General features: G+C 37.4%; 1 protein-coding gene across 1 annotated transcript in view; it reads right to left on the reverse strand.

Moving 5' to 3' along the window:
- Positions 1-10309: 10309 nt before the first annotated feature.
- The window catches only part of PRKDC (protein kinase, DNA-activated, catalytic subunit), a gene marked incomplete at its 5' end in the record, with an annotated part of 225068 nt that continues 219738 nt past the window's right edge, over positions 10310-15639 (reverse strand). Inside the window, 3 exon segments of the mRNA XM_081817118.1 lie at positions 10310-12572; positions 14712-14851; positions 15292-15480. Of these exon segments, the coding sequence (XP_081673244.1) occupies positions 12368-12572; positions 14712-14851; positions 15292-15480 (534 nt within the window).

A 15639-nucleotide genomic window follows, 5' to 3' on the forward strand; every position in this document is an offset into this window, starting at 1 on the left:
CTCTGGAAAACAGTATGGAAGTTCCTCAAAAAGTTGAAAATAGAGCTACCCTACAACCCAGCAATTGCACTATTAGGTATTTACCCCAAAGATACAAATGTAGTGATCCAAAGGGGCACCTGCATCCCAATGTTTGTAGCAGCAATGTCCACAATAGCCAAACTATGGAAAGAGCCTAGATGTCCATCAACAGATGAATGGATAAAGAAGATGTGGTGTATATATATATACACAATGGAATATTATGCAGCCATCAAAAAAAAAAATGAAATCTTGCCATTTGCAATGACATGGATGGAACTAGAAGGTATTACACTAAGTGAAATAAGTCAATCAGAGAAAGACAATTATCATATGATTTCACTGATATGTGGAATTTGAGAAAGAAGGCCAAGGATCATAGGGGAAGGGTGGGGAAAAATGAAACAAGATGAAACCAGAGAGGGAGACAAACCATAAGAGACTCTTAATCTCAGGAAACAAACTGAGGGTTACTGGAGTGGAGGGGGGTGGGAGGGATGGGGTGACTGGGTGATGGACACTGGGGAGGGTATGTGGTATGGTGAGTGCTGTGAATTGTGTAAGACTGATGAATCACAGACCTGTACCCCTAAAGCAAATAATACATTATATGTTAATTAAAAAAATTAAAAAAAATAAAGCACTTGGGGAAAAAAAAAAAAAAGAATGGATGAGTCGACCAGGAAATTAAAGATTAAAGAAATACATGGAAACAAATGAATATGAAGACTCAACAGTTCAGAACCTTTGGGATGTAGCAAAGGTGGTCCTAAGAGGGAAGTATATAGCAATACAGGCCTACCTCAAGAAACAAGAAAAGCCTCAAATACACAACCTAATCTTATACCTAAAGGAGCTGGGAAAAGAATAAATAAAACCTAAATCTATAATAAAGATTAGAGCAGAAATCAATGATATATAAAATCAAATAACAGTAGAATGAATCAATGAAACTAGGAGCTGGTTCTTTGAAAGAATTAATAAGATTGATAAACCCTTAGCCACACTTATCAAAAAGAGAAAGGACCCAAATCAACAAAATCATGAATGAAAGAGGAGAGATCACAACCAACACCAAAGAATACAAATAATTATGAGAATATTATGAGCAAATATATGCCAACAAATTAGGCACCCTGGAAGGAATGGATGCATTCCTAGAGATGTATAAACTACCAACACTAAAACAGGAAGAAATAGAAAACCTGAACAGACCCATAACCACTAAGGAAATTGAAGCAGTCATGAAAAATCTCCCAGGGTGCCTGGGTGGCTCAGTTGGTTAAGCGACTGCCTTAGGCTCAGGTCATGATCCCGGAATCCTGGGATCGAGTCCCACATCGGGCTCCCTGCTCAGCGGGGGGTCTGCTTCTCCCTCTGACCCTCTTCCCTCTTGTGCTCTCTGTCTCTCATTCTCTCTCAAATAAATAAAATCTTTAAAAAAAAAAAAATCTCCCAACAAACAAGAGCCCAGGGCCAGATGGCTTCCGGTGGAATACTACCAAACATTTATTTTTTTTAAAGATTTTATTTATTTATTTGAGAGAGAGAGAGAACATGAGCAGGGTGAGGGAGGAATAGAGGTAGAAGGGGAAGCAGACTCCCCACTGAGCAGGAAGCCCAACAACAGGGCTTGATCCCAGGACCCCAAGATCATGACCCAAGCTGAAGGCAGATGCTTAACTGAATGAACCACTTAGGTTCCCCATCTATCAAACATTTAAGAATTAACACCTATTCTTCTGAAACTGTTACAAAAAATAGAAATGGAAGGAAAACTTCCAAACTCATTCAATGAGGCTGACATTAACTTGATCCCCAAACCAAAGACCCCACCAAAAAGAATTACAGACCAATATCCCTGATGAACATGGATGCAAAAATTCTCACCAAGATACTAGCCAATAGGATCCAACAGTACATTAAAAGGATTGTTCACCATGACCAAGTGGGATTTATTCCTGGGCTGCAGGGGTGGTTCAACATCCACAAATCAATGTGATATACCACATTAATAAAAGAAAGGACAAGAACCATATGATCCTCTCAATTGATGCAGAAAAAGCATTTGATAAAATACAGCATCCTTTCTTGATTAAAACTCCCCACAGGATAGGGATAGAGGGAACATACCTCAATATCATAAGCTATAATACAAAAGACCCACAGCAAATATCATCCTCAATGGGGAAAAACTGAAAGCTAGTCCCCTAAGGTCAGGAACATGACAGGGATGCCCACTCTCACCACTGTTGTTCTACATTGTAACTGGAAGTCCTAGCCTGAGTGACCAGACAACAAAAAGAAATAAAAGGTATCCAAATCAGCAAAGAAGAAATCAAACTCTCACTCTTTGCAGATAGTATGATACTCACTGTAGAAAAAACAAAAGACTCCACCAAAAAATTCCTAGAACTGATACAGGAATTCAGCAACGTTGCAGGATATAAAATCAATGCACAGAAGTCAGTCATATTTCTATACACTAAGAATGAGGCAGAAAAAAGAGAAATCAAGGAATCGATCTCATTTACAACCGTACCAAAACCCAGAAGATACCTAGGAATAAACCTAACTAAAGAGGTAAAGGATCTGTACTCTGAAAACTATGAATCACTTATGAAAGAAATGGAGGAAGACACAAAGAAATGAAAAATATTCCATGCTCATGGAAGAATAAATATTGTAAAAATGTCTAAGCTACTCAAAGCAATCTACACATTCAATGCAGTCCCTATCAACATACTATCAGCATTTATCACAGAGCTGGAACAAATAATCCTAAAATTTGTATGGAAAATAAAGACCACAAACAGCCAAAGCAATGTTGAAAAAGAAAACCAAAGCTGGAGGCATCACAATTCTGGACTTAAAGCTATATTACAAAGTTGTAATCATCCAGACAGTATGGTACTGGCACAAAAACAGACACATAGATCAATGGAACAGAATAGAGAACCTAAAAATGGACCTTAAACTCTAGGTCAACTACTCTTTGACAAAGCATTAAAGAATATCCAGTGGAAAAAAGGCAGTCTCTTTAAAAAATGGTGTTCGGAAAACTGGATAGCCATGTGCAGAAGAATGAAACGACCACTTTCTTACACAAAATAAAGTCAAATGGATGAAAGACCTAAATGTGAGATAGGAATCCATCAAAATCCTAGAGAACACAGGCAGTAACCTCTTCGACCTCGGCTGCAGCAATCTTGTTAGACACATCTCCAAAGGCAAGGGAAACAAAGGCAAAAATGAACTACTGGGACTTCATCAGGATAAAAAGCTTTTGCACAGCAAAGGAAACAGTCGACAAAACTAAAAGGCAACCTACAGAATGGGAGAAGGTACTTGCAAATGTCTTATCAGATAAAGGGCTAGAATCCAAAATCTATAAAGAACTTATCAAACTCAACACCCCCAAAAAACAAAAAATCCAGTGAAGAAATGGGTGGAAGACATGAACAGACATTTCTCCAAAGAAGACATACAATAGCCAACAGACACATGAAAACATGCTCCACATCACTTGGCATCAGGGAAATACAAATCAAAACCACAATGAGATACTACCTCACACCAGTCAGAATGGCTAAAATTAACAATACAGGAAAGAAAAATGCTGGCAAGGATGCAGAGAAAGGGGAACCCTCTTACACTGTTGGTGGGAATGCAAAGTGGTACAGCCACTCTGGAAAACAGTATGGAGGTTCCTTGAGAAGTTAAAAATAAAGCTACCCTACAACCCAGCAACTGCACCACCTAGTATTTATCCAAAGGATACAAACAGTGATTTGAAGGGGCTCATGCACCCAAATATTTATAGCAGCAATGTCCACAATAGCCAAACTATGTAAAGAGCCCAGTTATCTATAGACATATATCTAATGGAATATTAATATATAGAATAATATTTCATTGTATATCATTATATATATGTGTGTGTATGTATAAAAGAATATTATCAGCCATCAAAAAGAATGAAATTTGTCCATTTGCAATGACATGGATGGAAGTAGAAGGTATTATGCTATGGTAAATAAGTCAGTTAGAGAAAGACAAATACCATATACTTTCACTCATGTGTGGAATTTAAAAACAAAACAGATGAACATAGGGGAAGGGAAGGAAAAATAAAGTAGGATGAAAACAGAGAGTGAAGCCAACTATAAGAAATGCTGTACTGCAGGAAACAAACTGAGGGTTGCTGCAGGGTAGGTGGGTGGTGGAAAAGGATTAATTGGGTTATGGGCATTAAGGAGGGCAGTTGATGTAATGAGCACTGGGTGTTACATGCAACTGATGAATGACTAAATCCTACCTTTGAAACTAATAAAGAAAAAAGCAAGAAAAAAAAATAAGACAACTGCAGCCATCAAGAAACAATGGTAAACCTAGGGAAGGGAGAAAAAAGAATTTTCCAGCATTAGGATTTTCATAACTTCCAGTTTGAAAAAAAGATTACAAGGCTTACCAAGAAACTCTGATAAATATAACTACATAAATAATATTGGTTTATAACTACTATTTTTGTTTATGTAATTTAAAAGACAACTGCACAAAATAATATAATAATTCTATATTAATGGGGACATAATACACAAAGATGCAATTTGTAACACCACCACAAAGTGGGAGAGAGGCTAGAGCTTTATAGGAATGTTTTTGTGTACTATTAAAACTAAGTATCGGGCGCCTGGGTGGCTCAGTTGGTTAAGCGACTGCCTTCGGCTCAGGTCATGATCCTGGAGTCCCAGGATCGAGTCCCACATCAGGCTCCCTGCTCAGCAGGGAGTCTGCTTCTCCCTCTGACCCTCCTCCCTCTCATGCTCTCTGTCTCTCATTCTCTTTCTCGCAAATAAATAAAATCTTAAAAAAAAAAAAATTAAAAAAAAAAACAACTATCGATTCAATCCATGTTGTTATAAATTTAGAATGTTAATTACAATCACCAGAATAACCTGTAAGTAAAAAACTTAAAAACATACAGAAAAGGAAACAAGGAGGGATTTCAAATGATATATTATCAAAATTGATTAAATACAAAAGAAAACAGTTTTGGAATAATTCAGGGGAAAAAGATGATACTTATAGAAATCAAATAGAAGAATGACAGAAGTGCTTCCTAATCACATGAAATGTGAATGAATTAGACTCATTAATTCAAAGAAAGATACTGGCAGAATGGATTATAAAAGCACAATCCAATTATATACCATATACAGGTGGATCATTTTAGAGCCAAAGTGACAAACAGATTAAAAGTTAAAAAAAAAAAAAACACAGAAAAATATATTCATGCACTAGTAACCAACAGAAAGCTGGCATGGCTACTAATATCAGAAAATAGACTTTGTGTGAGACCCCCCCCCAAAAAAAAGCACAGACCCCAATTTCAATAATGGAGAGACAGAACATCTAGACAAAAGAACAATAAGGAAATAGAGGGCTTGAACAGCACTATAAACCAACTAGACCTACAGACATATAGAACACTCCACCCAACAAAAGCAGAACACATATTCCTCTAAATGTACCCAGAGCATTCTCCAGGACAGACCACATGTTAGGTACCAAACAAATCTCAGTAAATTGAAAAGACTGAAATCTTGCAAAATATTTTCTCTGACTAAAATGCAATGAAGCTAGAAATCAATTCCTTCTTTAGAAGGAAAAGTGGAAAATTACAAATACTTTGGAAATTAGCACACTCCTAAAACAATGGAGTCAAACATGAAATCACAAAAGGAAATCAGAAAATACTTTGATACAAATGAAAACAAAAACACAATATGACAAAACATAACGCAGCAAAAACAACAGTTACACGTAACACCTACATTAAAAAATAAAGATGGCGGGTATTCATCCTTTCTGATGACTTTTACCTCAACATGGATGGGACTGGAGGAGATTATGCTAAGTGAAATAAGTCAAGCAGAGAAAGTCAGTTATCATATGGTTTCACTTACTTGTGGAACATAAGGAATAGCATGGAGGACATCAGGAGAAGGCAGGGAAAAATGAACGGGGGGCGGAAATCAGAGGGAGAGATGAACCCTGAGAGACTATGGACTCTGAGAAACAAACAGGGTTTTAGATGGGAGAGGGGTGGGGGGATGGGTTAGCCTGGTGTTGGGTATTAAGGAGGGCACATACTGCATGGAGCACTGGGTGTTATACGAAAACAATGGATCGTGGATCACCACATCAAAAACTGATGATGTATTGTATGGTGACTAACTTAATAAAATTAAAAAAAAAAAATAAATAAAGATGGCGGGACATCTGGGTGGCTCAGTCATTTAAGCATCTGCCTTAGGTTCAGGTCATGATCCCAGGGTCCTGGGATCGAGTCCTGCATCAGTCTCCTTGCTTGGTGGGGAGCCTGCTTCTCCCTCTGCTTGCCACTACCCCTGCTTGTGAGCACTTTCTCTCTCTCTTGCTCTCTCTCAGAAATAAATAAAATCTTAAAAAAAAAAAAAAGATGGCAAATGAATAACCTAAGTCCACACCATAAGGAACTAAAGAAAAAACAGTGAATTTAAACCCAAAGCTAGAAAATTAATGAAATAATAAAGGTTAAAGCACAGATAATAGAAATAGAGTATAGAAAAATAACAGAATCAATAAAGCAAAAGTTGGTTCTTTGAATATGTCAACAAAATTCTCATGCTTTCTTTTAGACTAAAAAAAAAAAGACAACACAAATAACTAAAATCAGAAATGAAAGTGAGGATAATATCAACCTTACAGAAATAAAAATACTAACATGTTAAATAACCTAATTAAAAAGATAAATTCCTAGAAATATTAAATTACCAAAATTGAGTCAAGAAGAAATAGAAAGTCTAAACAGTTTGGCTATTTTGGACATTACTGCTATGAACTCTGGGGTGCATATGCCTCTTCTTTTCACTACATCTGTAGCCTGGTGATGAGTATTAAGGAGGGCATGTGTTGTAAGGAGCACTGGGTATTATATGCAAACAATGAATCATGGAACACTACATCAAAAACTAATGATGTACTGTATGGTGACTAACATAACGTAAAAAAAAAAAGTCTAAATAGACCTATATATAGTAAGATTGAATTAGCATCAAAACCTCCCAACAGAGACCTGAAACCATAAAACTCCCAGAAGAACACAGGCAGTAATCTCTTTGACACTGGCCATAGAAACATTTTTTCTAAATAGGTCTCCTGAGGCAAGGAAACAGAAGCAAAGATAAAGTATTGGGACTACATCAAAATAAAAAGCTTTGCACAGCAAAGGAAACAACAAAATGAAAAGGCAACCTCCTGAACGGGAGTAGATATTTGCCAATGATATATCCAATAAGGGGTTAATAACCAAAATGTACATAAGTCAACACCAAAAAGCCCAAATAATCCAATTAAAATGGGCAGAGGATCTGAATAGACATTTTTCCAAAGACAACTTACAGATGAACAATAGACACATAAAAAGATACTCATCACTGATCATTAGGGAAATGTAAATCAAAACCACAATGAGATATCACCTCATACCTGTCAGAATGGCTGATATCAAAAACACAAGAAACAAGTGTTGGCTAGGAATGTGGAGAAAAAGGAACCCTTGTGCACTGTTGGTGGGAATGCAAACTGGTGCAGCCACTGTGGAAAACAGTATGGAGATTCCTCAAAAAATTAAAAATAGAATTTCCTCATGATCCAGTAATTCCACTATTGGGTATGTACCTAAAGAAGATGAAAACACTAATGTGAAAATATATATGCACCCCTCTGGTTTATTTATTTATTTATTTATTTTTTAAATTTTTATTTATTTTTAAAAGATTTATTTATTTATTTGAGAGAGTGAGAATGAGAGAGAGTACATGAGAGGGGGGAGGGTCAGAGGGAGAAGCAGGCTCCTCGCTGAGCAGGGAGCCCGATGCGGGACTCGATCCCGGGACTCCAGGATCATGACCTGAGCCGAAGGCAGTTGCTTAACCAACTGAGCCACCCAGGCACCCCTATTTATTTATTAAGATTTTATTTATTTATTTGACACAGACAAAGTGAGAGGGAGAACACAAGCAGGGGGAGTGGGAGAGGGAGAAGCAGGCTTCCTGCTGAGCAGGGAGCCTGATGCAGGGCTTGATCCTAGGACCCTGGGATCATGAGCTGAGCTGAAGGCAGATGCTAACAAGTGAGTCACCCAGCATTACTTACAATAGCCAAGGTAAGGAAGCAGTTCAAGTGTTCATTGACTGATGAATGGATAAAGATGTCACCCCCCCCACACAGACACAATGAATATTACTCAGCCATAAAAAAGAATGAAATTTTGCCATGTGCAACAACATAGATGGACCTAGAGAGTATTATACTAAGTGAAATAAGTCAGTCAGAGAAAGACAAATATCGTATGATTTCACTCACATGTGGAATTTGAGAAACAAAACAGACTAACAAAGAGAAAAGATAAATAAAAAAACCCCAGACTCTTAAATACAGAAAACTGGTGGCTGCCAGAGGGGAGGTGAGTGTGGGGGAGAGGGTGAAATAGAAAAGGGGGATCAAGAGTATACTTACCTTGATGAGCATGGAGAAATGTATAAATTGTGGAACTGGGTGCCTGGGTGGCTCAGTCATTTAAGCGTCTACCTTTGGCTCAGGTAATGATCCCAGGGCCCTGGGATTGAGCCCTGCATTGGGCTCCCTGCTCAGCAGGGAGTCTGCTTCTTCCTCTCCCTCTCCTTCTGCCTCTCCCCTGGCTTGTGCTCTCTCTCTCAAATAAATAAAATCTTTAAAAAAAAAAGAATTGTGGAATCACTGTATTGTACACCTGAAACTACTATAACACTGTATGTTAATTATACTTCAATTAAAAAAAAAAGAAAAACAAGACAAAAATAAATTCAAAAAAATCTTCTAACAAAGAGCTGGCCAACACCTAGATCACTTCATTGGTGAATTTTATAATACACTTAAGAGTTAACACCAATCCTGGGGCACCTGGGTGGCTCAGTTGGTTAAGCATCTGACTCTTGATTTCGGTTCTGGTCATGATCTCGGGGTTGTGAGATCAAGCTCCATGCTGGACTCCACACTCAGCATGGAGTCTGCTTGGGATTCTCTCTCTCTCCAACCTGCCCCTCCCCCCATTTGTACACACACACTCTAAAATAAATTTTAAAGTCTTAAAAAAAAAGAGTTAACACCAATCCTTCTCAAACTTCTCTAAAACATACCTGAGAAGTTAAAAATTGCTAACTCATTTGAAAAGACCATTATTACCCTGATACCAAAGCCAGACAGAGGTTCCACAAGAAAACTAGAAACCAGTATCCTGGGCGCCTGGGTGGCTCAGATGGTTAAGGGTCTGCCTTCGGCTCAGGTCATGATCCCAGGGTCCTGGGATCGAGTCCCGCATCGGGCTCCCTGCTCCTTGGGAGCCTGCTTCTCTCTGTCTCTCATGAATAAATAAACAAAATCTTAAAAAAAAAAAAAACCAGTATCCCTTATGAACTCTGATTCAAAAATTCTCAACAAAATACTAGCAAACAGAATCCAACAGCATAGTAAAAGGATTACTCACCATGGACAAGCAGGATTTATCCCAGCAATGCTGGGATGGTTCAACACCTAAATATCAATCATTATAATTCACATTCATAAATGAAGAAGAAAAACCACAAGTTCATCTCAATTAATGCAAAAAAATCATTTGACAACTCTATGATGATAAAAATCTCAGCAAACTAAGAACAGAAGGGAACTTTATCAACATGATAAAAGGACATTTATGTAAATGTCCCACAGCTGAGAAGATACTCAACAGTGAAAGAGGAAAATGTCCCCCTAAAGATGAGGAACAAACAAGGATGCTCACATTTACCATTGTTACTCAACATTGTACTGCATGTTCTAGCCAGAGCAATTAGGCAAGAAAAAAGAAATAAAAGCAAATTAGAAAAGAGGAAGTTAAACTATTATCAGATGATGTGATCCTACATATAGTAAACCCCCAAAATCTTGATACTATTCATATTTCCTTATAATCAGTACAGATGTCTTCTTTTATTTCCTGGTTTCCAAACAAGTATTTTTACTTACCCAAGAATCACAGGGTTGCTGTTTGGAGACAAGATATGGCTTAAACATGTAGTCCCCCATGTGTAATGAGATCATTTATCATCCTGAGCCGTTGTGCAAATGTCTCTGAAAGCTGTATACAGTAACTTTTTACCACATTCTCATGGGTTTGGATACAATTTCAAGCAGACAGCTTTGAAACTGGACTGATACACAGTCATCTTGTAACAAGGATCTTTTACTGACATGAAAACTAGTTGTTAAAAAACAGGGTTTCCCATAACATGGGGATCTAGTCAATACATCCCAAATTATCAAGACAAGCAAAAATGATGGTTAATTTGTTGTTAAACAATATATTTTAATCAACACCAAGGTAGTTTGTTCTGGTTGTTTTTGTGTTTAGCAAAAAATATTTACTAGATCATGTGTATACTGGATTTTCACATACATGATCACTTATTTTTCTTTTGAGATGAAATTTCTTTTAATATAATACCATTTGTTGAGAATGTAATGGTTTATTCTATTTTTTTAAGATTTTATTTATTTATTTGAGAGAGAGCACATGAGAGGGGGGAGGCTCGGAGGGAGAAGCAGACTCCCTGCAGAGCAGGGAGCCCGATGCGGGACTCGATCCAGGGACTCCAGGATCATGACCTGAGCTGAAGGCAGTCGCTTATATAATGGTTTATTCTTAATATCATAATGCATTCAACCAAATATTATCAGAAATACTTTGTCGAGTAGTATAATGAATTATTTCATGAGGTGAACATTTTGTTTCTGAAACTACACTTTGGGAAAAAATTTAAATGTTTCATATTCCTAAGATGATTATTTTTCTTTTTTATTCTTATGTTAATCCCCATACATTACATCATTAGTTTTAGATAAAGTGTTCCATGATTCATTGTTTGTGCATAACACCCAGTGCTCCATGCAGAATGTGCCCTCCTCAATACCCACCACCAGGCTAACCCATCCTCCCACCCCCCTCCCCTCTAGAACCCTGTTTGTTTTTCAGAGTCCATTGTCTCTCATGGTTCGTCTACCCCTAAGATGATTATTTTTCAAAAGCATACAAGAATCTCCAAATATAAATGTCTAAAGAAACAATAAAAGCTCAGAGCCAACCTGAAATCAGTTCAGGTGCATGCAGGATTAGATGAGGGGTGCAGTTTCTGTGAAGAAAAGGAAGCCATTTTTGTGTTTCATAATTTGATCTTGTTTTAGAATGCATGTTTTCTCTCCAAACAAGGAATTCATTTCCATAGGGTTTTGTGTGTTTTTTTCCCTAGAATTGAAATGCTGTGCTATCCCTGTCATCATACTTGCAATTCCTGAAGTTAGAAATTCTGAGTCTGGGATGCCAGGCACTTTTATCTATCTTCTTATTGTAAGTAGCAAAAGTGAGTGCTAAGACCAAGGTTTTTTATCTCTAAATACTTTCTCTTCTAGAGAACAAATCTCTCATAAAATTTCTAAAACAGAAGAGAATAAAATGAAAGAAAATACCCTGAAAAATATCCTAAAATATCAAAAGCAATCATTTCTAAATATAAGCCATATCATTCATGATTATTCCTGTACTGCTAATATAATGTAACACCTTATCATTTATGCTTTTGGCTTTACTCTTATAAAATCTTAATGATGAAGTCTTCTGGGTGTTATTTCCAATGTGTCATAATTACTAATGAGAATACTGCATGGGATGTTCATACTTACACCATTTATTTAGCTGGTTTATCTAAGTCATAGCATTTATAATATGCTATATTCTTGATTTAATGCTTGTATGAGCCTAGATAGATATTTTCCCACTTTAAGTCTATTATAATCCTAACCTAATCTTTATTACCTAATCATTCATTCATCCCAATATTCACTTATTTATCATGATCTTGATTGAACTCTTGCTACAAGACTTTACCACTAAATAGATTTCTTCTCTTCAGTGCTTCCGGAAAATCAGCACATTGATGGCTGTAGATGGAAGTTTAGCAGATTCTTTTTTTTTTTTTTTAAAGATTTTACTTATTCATTTGAGAGAGAGTCAGACAGAGAGGGAGAGCATGAGCAGGGGAGAGAGGCAGAGGCAGAGGGAGAAGCAGGCTCCCCACTGAGCAGAGCCCCACCTGGGGCTCAATCCCAGAACCCTGGGATCATGACCTGAGCTGAAGGCAGATACTTAACCATCTGAACCACCCAGGTGCCCCAAGTTTAGGAGATTCTTTGAACACTTTCATGTTTTTCTGCTGACTTCCACATTTCTTCACATCCAGGGCTCCCATCCTATCCAAGTTCTGCCAAGGATGTTGGGGTCTGTTGCCTGGTCAATCAAGCACTTTACTTGAGCCTCTTCTGATAGTCCACTCTCTGGTTGTTGGGCACGGATGTTGTGATCTTTGCTTCCTCGTGCTACAGCCACATAATCTCCAAAGGCAAGTGCCTTCTCATGGCCCAGGAACAGCTCATCACTGGAAAAAAGATTAAACAAATACAAAAACATGAACCATTATTTTTCCTTTGTTGCCTGCATTCCTAGCTATCCTACCCAAATATTCCCTCTCTCATCACTTATAGAATATTTTCTGTGGCTTAAAACTTTGAAATCAAGAGACTGGATTTGTAGGAACACAGAGCATGAATAATGTTGTTATTAACATTTGTCTACAGGTGCCTGGCTAGCTCAGTTGGTAGGGCATGTGACTATTGATCTCAGGGTTGTGAGTTAGAGCTCCACGTTGGGTGTAGAGATTATTTTTAAAAAATAAACAAAGCTCACCTAATAAAAATTTTAACAGAATTAAAAAAATATATATGTTAAAAAATTTGTCTACAAGCTTTTGTGTAAATGTACACTTTCATTTCTCTTTGGTGTGTACCTAGGAGTGGAATTACAGGGCCAAGTGGTAATTCTATATTTAACTTTTTGAGACACTGCCAGACTGTTTTTCATAGCAGCTGCATCGTTTTACATTCATATTAGCAACACACAAGGGTTCCAATATCTCCGCATTCTTCACAACATGTGCTATATTTCATTTTCTAAAAAGAGTTATTTATTTCAGAGACAGAGAGAATACAGGGGGAGGGGTAGAGGAAGGGGGAGAGAGAAACCTAAGTAGACTCCGTGCTTAGTGCTGAGCCCGACTTGGGGCTTGATCTCACAATCCCGAGATTATGACCTGAGCTGAAACCAAGAGTCAGATGCTCAACCAACTGCCACCCAGGTGGCCCAAATTCCATTTTTTAATTATACCCATTCTAGTGGGTGTGAAATGGTGCCTCTCTTTGTATTTCTCTGATGACTAATAAATCTTTCCATATGCTATATGCTACTTGGCCATTTATATACCTTCTTTAGAGAAATGTCTGCTCAAATCCTTTGGTCATTTTTAAATTGGGTTGTTTGTCTTTTTATTGAGTTTCTAAGAGTTTTTTTTAATGTATTATACAAGTCCCCTTTCAGCTATGACTTCCAAATATTTTCTCCCATTTTGTGGGGTTGTCTTTTTTACTTTCTTGATGGTATCCTGTGAAGCACAAAACTTTTAAGTTTTGATGAATTTACCTATTTTTTTCTTTTCTTGTTTGTGCTTTTTGGTGTTGTACCTAAAAATGACAGATGTCATTGCCAAATCCAGGTCATGAAGATCTATCCCTGTACTTCTTTGAGTATTTTATAGTTTTAGCTCTTACATTTAGGTCTTTGATCCATTCTGCATTAATTTTTGTGTATGGTGTGAGATAGGGATCCACTTTTGTTCCTTTGCCAGAGCCATTTATTGGAAAGACCATTCGTACCCTGAACAACTGACCATAGATTGCCATTTACTATTACTTAATTGTAAAGTCCAACTTTTTTCCCTCTTGTGAAACATTTCTATAAATTTGTTTGCTTTAGACCTCAACAAGAAAAAATTTTGAAGCTAACCTAAAGGCTAACCCAGTGTGGATTCTTGTCCAATAAGTCCATACTTATTCTCCACATCTGTGTGCTATATGCACACCAAGATAACATTTTGTCCTAAAAAGGACAAAAGCAAATTTAGAATCTAAATCTCCTCTTATATACAAAAATTATTATTGTAATTGCCTAAAAATGCTCCTGCTGGGGGTGCCTGGGTGGCTCAGCTGGTTAAGCATCTGCCTTTGGCTCAGGTCATGATCTCAGGGTCCCGGGACTGAGCCCCACGTCAGGCTCCCTGCTCAGCGGGGGAGTCTGCTTCTCCCTCTTTCTGTCTCCCACCTCCCACCCCCGCCCCAGTTTGTGCTGGTTCTCACTCTCTCTCTCAAATAAATAAATAAATAAATAAAATCTTAAAAAAAAAATGCTCCTGCTGTTCCTCACATTGGTACAGGTTATTCCAGGTACTGACCTGAACACTGTGCCAAGAAGGCAGAGGCCAAGTACACAGCATTCAGAGATACGGACCCTGCCCAGCCTTGGAGAAGTCAACCTCCTTAAGCCATTCTTTTTTCATTTGTAAAATGAGGATAATAATGCTAACATCACATGCTAAATGGAAAGTATTCAGGACTTTATATATTAGTAATTCTTCAGTAAATAGCAGCATGTTGGCATTTTTTTTCTTCACAAATAACCACCTTACCAAGTAATAACTGCTGGGTTGGCGCCTGCTAACTTTCTCTTAGCATAATGTATTTTTTGCCGGGGATACCAATTTTTTTCAGTTACATTTATTTCTTGAATCCATGATCCTCCTTTTTTTAGCATTTTCTGTTCAAAATTCTGAAAAGAACATGATGTTCTCTGCTTATTATAACAGTTTATATGATCACATCCAAACAGATTGAACAAGTAATGATTTTAAAATAAGTATCTTTAACTGGAGAGACCTTTATAGCTTTTTATACACATTCTAATAGTACTACATGTAACTGTGACAATGACAGTCAGGGACTGCAGTTATGTATCACACCCTATCAAGGTTAACTCCTTCTTAGAAATATACTCATTTGAAACAACAGTTTTCTCCAAATGAAGATTATGTCTCTTACCTGGTTTTCAGGCCAACTGCCCCCAAATGTTAATTTTAAGAAATACTACACAAAACAATGTAAATATTTTAATAAATACAATCTGATGTATTTCCATCATACAATAAGGGACGCCAGATCAGTCCTTGGTATATTGTAATAAAAATGAAAAGTGCATATAAACAAGCCTACTTTCCAGTCGAAGGAAGGTTCCTTTACAAACACATCCATGGTGTTAGTAAGCAGGTCAGAGTGTGAGCGGAAGGCTCTCAGTGCATGCACCATGACACTGGACATAACGCCTGCTTCTTTCATTGGTAACATCAGATTGATAAACTGGCGAGTCAGACGAAAAGGCATCAACTCAGGGACGGGCAGAAACTAAAGAGAAAAAAATAATGTACAAGAAGGAGAACATATGAACTAGAAATCTCAAAAGAAAAGGCACAAAGCATCATTCCATAGACAGTTATTATTCACAGTTAGTGAATAATTCACAGTTGGTGAAAATATGTACTCTTCTTTTCTTGGAATTAGCTA

This window comes from Leptonychotes weddellii, chromosome 4 (assembly GCF_054177405.1).
Source record: "Leptonychotes weddellii isolate Sample4059 chromosome 4, ASM5417740v2, whole genome shotgun sequence".
NCBI classification, from domain to species: Eukaryota; Metazoa; Chordata; class Mammalia; order Carnivora; family Phocidae; genus Leptonychotes; species Leptonychotes weddellii.